At 51.6% G+C, this 5388-nt stretch overlaps 1 protein-coding gene across 1 annotated transcript; it reads left to right on the top strand.

The window, feature by feature from the left end:
* The first annotated feature begins 3761 nt into the window (after positions 1–3761).
* Positions 3762–4525, top strand: LOC127304464 (thaumatin-like protein). The gene has a single exon (XM_051335143.2). The coding sequence runs from the start codon at positions 3800–3802 to the stop codon at positions 4361–4363; it is 564 nt and encodes a 187-aa protein (XP_051191103.1). The 5' UTR covers positions 3762–3799; the 3' UTR covers positions 4364–4525.
* Positions 4526–5388: the final 863 nt, after the last annotated feature.

The following is a 5388-nucleotide window of genomic DNA, read 5'->3' as shown; positions in this document are numbered from 1 at the left end:
AAAACCGTCGAGGGAGCAACCGCCAACCTCGCGGCGTACCTCATCAATCAGCGACCCGAAGGTTCTATGGCTCAAGCTCATCGGGGCGCCCTGGAAAGCCTCGCAATCCTGGGAGACAACCTGGTTCCACGAAAAGAGACGACCACGCTCCAAGCTAGCGGCTCAAAACACCGCTCAAGGGACGCCCGTGTTGAGATTACCCAGAGCAGGCGACGGCGAGCCGCGAGGGGAGAAGACGATAGCGACGCCTCGGAAGAAAGCGAGGAGTACGACGGTGAATTGAGAGGGGCTGATTGCTTGAGCTACAAGATCCGCGAAACAATGCCGCCCAAGAATTTCAAACCTACCCCTACTGACGCCGCGAAGTATGACGGGCAGCAGGAGCCAAGGTCATGGATAGACGATTACCTGCAGACTGTGATCCTACACAAAGAAAACCAGATAGCAGCAATGCAGTGCCTGCAGCTTTACCTGAAAGATTCGGCACGGGCCTGGCTGAGAGGCCTGCCGAAGGGATCCATCAAATCATGGGACGACCTGGTGGACGCTTTCGTCGCTAACTTCCAAGCGACATACAAAAGGCCTCTTGGGATCGAGGAGCTACGGCATTGCCAGCAGAAGCAGAAGGAGTCGATGCACGCATACATCGGCAGGTTCACCAAACTCCTGAACAGTGCCGAAGACGTTTCTGTTGACAGAGCAATCGATGCTTTCAGCGACGGCATCCGACATGAAACGTACATAGAGGAACTTGGGCGCAAGAAGCCGAAAACCATAACCAAGTTAATGGAAATCGCCAACAGCTAGGCTGATGGCGAAGATAACGTACGAAGACCTCGATACAAAAAAGATAAGAACATCACGGTAAAACCAGCGGGGGGGATTGGGCCGTGAAATCGCACCTGGGAGAATGACATTCCCCTCATCAGAAGAGATATATCCGAGGCCCCTAGCCTTCTTCTCATCACGCTTCGTGGTGGTAGACGCCGGCCAATCGCTGGGGATGGACCCAACCGCGGAACTTGATGGCGCTGGCGGCGCCGGAGCTGGAGGAGGAGCGTGGGGGGCGCCCCTTTTTGGTGGATTTGGAGAAGATTTGGTGGCGGCGCCGCCGCTCGCAGCATTAGTAGCGAGGGTGGAGTTCTTCTTCTTCACCATCTTGAGATTCGTGGGAGATCTAGAAGCGGCGTTGGCGGCGCAGCGGTTATGAGCGAAGGAGATGGATGGAAGAGAAAAGGATGCAGAGATGGAGTATGGAAAAGGGAAAGTTTGCTCCAAGGGATTATAATTGCTAGAAAAACTGAGGACCAAACGGACACGTGACTCCAATTTACTGAGAGAGTCTCTTTTCATCGATGATCGCGGAAATCGAGGAGACACCTTGGTAACTGTGTGCGAGTAGGGGTCATTTCTTAAAACAGAACCGCGCAAAAGTAGGATGGGCCCAACAGGTCGTGTCCTGTCAGTCAGAATTGCAGCAGTGATTGCGTCATCAGTGACGTCGTAAAGCCCTTCGGAAGCATCCGAAGAAAAACAAAAAACATTGGATGGTCAACTTGAGTCTACGCACGGATCGCAAGCATCCGCACCTAGACTCGGGGGCTACTCCCATCGAGAGCGCTGGGCGCGCACCCGATAAACTTGAACTCAAAGATATTCCTGTGAAGAAATATTTGAAGAAAAGCTCAGCTCGAGTCTGCACCCGGTCACAAGCGCCCGTGCCCAGACTCGGGGGCTACTCCCATCGGGAGCGCTAGACGCGCACCCGATAAAACTTTTTTGCACTCCAGGATCAAGCCCGGGGACTTGATTCTGTGTAGGGTAACGGTGTTTTGCCATCGGCAGTTAACCAGCAAAGTTGGACACGTTACTCAATATCCTTTACGCGTTCAAACCTTACTGAAAAGTACAAGCCCTGATTAAAATGTATTGGGTGACCTATGAAGACCTGCAGAAAACTTCGGCAGAAGAAGACGTTCGAGTAGTACAACTTGAGTCTACGCACGGATCGAAAGCATCCGCACCTAGACTCGGGGGCTACTCCCATCGGGAGCGCTGGACGCGCACCCGATAGAAGAAGATGATGATGTTACAAGATGGACAAGAACAATCAAGAGAGAAGAACGTTCGGTGGAGGCATGCTTTAGTCTCTACCCGAAAAATCTTCGGCTAGACACTCGGGGACTACTGACGTGGGCATTACCCTTCGGGTAACCGACATTGCCCTATCCTGTACGGCCCAACTGGAGGCCCATGAAGATACCCGATGGCAAGGTGGGCCACTAGGACGGTGCTGGAGAAGATTCCTTGAAGAACAAGACGAAGAGCCGAACAAGGAAAGTTTAGTGCTAGGTCTTTTGTAAACCTAGTCGTACCCGGACAGATCTCTTGAGACCTGGCCTCCTATATAAAGGCCAGGAGAGGGACTGCCGAGGGACACACAATCAATCTTAGCAACTTTAGCCACCAGAAGTCTAAAGCTAGGTCACCGTAGCACTTAGCCTCTCGATGAGATCACAGCCGAAACCTTCGGCACCCCATTGTAACCCGATATTTTCATAATCAAGATCAGACAGGCAGGACGTAAGGGTTTTACCTCATCGAGGGCCCCGAACCTGGGTAAATCGCTCTCCCCGCTTGTCAGTTGACCGATGTCTCGTGTCAGCCTACATGATTCCATCAATCCTAAGCCCCAATCGGAGGGCATTGCCGAGGAGTACCCTCGACACCTGGCCTATTTCCAGCAAAGTTGACTAGGCTTGCAGAGGCGGTTCCAGAAGGTTTAACGGACATCGGTACGGGCTTGAAGAGGCGGTTCCAGAAGGAACACAACCCCTTTAAGAGTAAACTAGATAGGTCCGGTAAACATAAAATCAAATTAACTAGCAAGTCTTGTAGACGTTTCTCTTACACCAATTTAGCAGTGCTTCCTAAGGTTCGATTAAACCTAGGTCCTCCAGGGAAAAAGCTTATCATAGTACAATCCATAATCTAGATCAAAGGTATCACATGGCGGCGGCGTTGTCATCCGCGAGCGCCAACCTTCTCCGCCGCGTCAGCGGGAGTGGACGCCACAACCGGAGTACAAGGCGGCGGCGTCTATCATCAAGGCGGAGGACGACCCCAAGGAGTTCCCAGGGCTGCTCCAAGCCCAGCTAGAGTCATTCACCGCGACGGACGAGTTCACCGAGGCCTGGAGCACGGCCGATCACCTCCGCGCTGAGGAGGAGCACCATTGTCGCCTCGGCCTCGTCATCAACCTGGACGACGACGACGTCGGTGGCTAGTCCAGCAGGTTGCGCAGGAGGCGCGGGGACGCCGGCCAGGGCTGCAGCTACCTCCCGCAGCCGAAGGAGGAGCTCACCGACGAGGAGGAGGACTACGCGGCGGCGATGTACCGCCGCCTAGGGCTAGGTCATGGTGGCAACGGCGGCGGTTACTAGTTTTTTAGGGTTCTTTGTGTTTATGTTTTAAATTTGTACAAATTTTTGCCAAGTATGGCCAAACTATCTATGAATCTACTATTTCCATGAATTGTATTATATTTTAAAATTTTAATTTTTTTTAGTATAGGGGCGGCTGGACGAGTACAGATGCTCTAATGTGAGACTAAATTTAACATTAAAATACATGTACGGGTACTGTCCAAATCCTTATACTAGTTGTAATCTTCTTTTCTTCTCCTCGATGATTCTCGCACGGCCACCCTCGATCTATATATAGCCATGCTACTGCGCTCCACGAACACACCCTAGCTAGCAGCTCACTCGTTCCACCACTAGAAAGAACGTTCACCACAATGGCAGCTCCGGCGGCCTTGTCGTCGACCCTCGTCCTCCTGCTCGTGGCCTTCACCGCCAGCCGTGTCGGCGCGGCCACCTTCTACATCACCAACGGGTGCGCCTCCACGGTGTTCCCCGGCGCCATCCCGGTTGCCCGCGGCGTCGGCGGTACGGATCTCAAACCCGGCGAGACGTGGGCCCTGAAGGTGGACGCCGGCGCCTCCGGAAGGATCTGGCCCCGCACCGGGTGCTCCTTCGACCCCGTGACCGGCCAGGGCGGCTGCGACACCGGCGACTGTGGCGGCGTCCTGCGCTGCGTCCTTCCCGGGAAGCCGCCGGCGACGCTAGCCGAATTCACCATTGGGGAGGACGGCGGCGCCCCCGACATCTACGGCATCTCCGTCGTGGATGGCTTCAGCATTCCGATGGAGTTCTCGTGCAGCCCTGGCGGCATCGCCGACGGCGTCGTCCGGTGCATGGACGCCGGCTGCCCCGACGCGAACCACCACCCCGGCGACGGGAAGTACCGCACGTGCCAGGGCGACAGCGAGTACCAAATCGTCTTATGTCCATCCACATGATGAGACCCGTGCATACATGCATGGGCATGGCCGCCATGGCAGGCTTCATTAGCCATTTGATCATGATAATATTGTCTTAGAGAATGCAGATGTATGGGGAAATACCTAAATGGATGAATAGAAACTTTCGATTATCTCATCAATGTTCTAGTGTTTGGTTGCTGTCTTGGGAGCTGATGATACTTTTAATCTTCTTATATAATGAAGTTGAACGAGAGATTTTCCTTAATGTCCATGGCACGGCTTCACAAGCCATTTGGTCATGATAATATTGTCTCGGCATGTAAATGTATGGGGAATTAACTGATGAACAGGAACTTTGGATTATCTCAGGTATGTTCATTCCACAGAGCCTACCATTAGATTGGTCTCTGAAGAAGGCTTTCTAGTTTCAGTCTACACTAGGGCTTGCAGATCATGCATCCTACATTTGCATGTCAATATTATGATCTCAGTAGTATATGCTTGCTTGTTTATTTAATAGCAGCGGGTAACTAGACGACTGATGAAAAAGAACAACTCGTTGCATTATCTCTGTCAGCAATGTCCTTGTGTCACTGTCTGGTTGTAGCCTTACAATCCGAGTATCCGTGACCCTGACTAGTTTTTCCAGATGGCACACGCAAAGCCCTCTTAATCATGTCACCTTCGGTCAGCCACATGAGAAGGCCAGGTCCAAAAACATATCCAGAAACACATAAAGAGGAAGGCAACAGAACTTTTTGACAAAGGATTCCCAGTTTCAGACTATGCGCAATTCATGCACTCCGGTTGTACATTCACTCTTGCTGTTTATCAAATGCAGGAAGTGCCGGCAGTGGAAATAACTGAACTGGATGGGCTCACTCAACAAAAAAGCTGGAAGCTTACAGTATATTGAGGAAATCAATTACTTTGCCTAAAATTTATACTACTTGGCTACCAGATTGATAAATAACTCAATCAAAATCCAATTATTTACTCTACAAGAATGAAATGCTTGTTATGCCTAATATACTTAGTTTAACCTGTATCTTTTTTAATTC

This window comes from Lolium perenne, chromosome 5 (assembly GCF_019359855.2).
Source record: "Lolium perenne isolate Kyuss_39 chromosome 5, Kyuss_2.0, whole genome shotgun sequence".
NCBI classification, from domain to species: Eukaryota; Viridiplantae; Streptophyta; class Magnoliopsida; order Poales; family Poaceae; genus Lolium; species Lolium perenne.
The sequence above is the reverse complement of the archived record's forward strand: the minus strand, read 5'-3'. Positions and strand labels throughout refer to the sequence as shown.

Excerpts from the sequence above, each read along its gene's own strand:
- LOC127304464 (XM_051335143.2), top strand. The coding sequence starts at position 3,800 with ATGGCAGCTCCGGCGGCCTTGTCGTCGACCCTCGTCCTCCTGCTCGTG.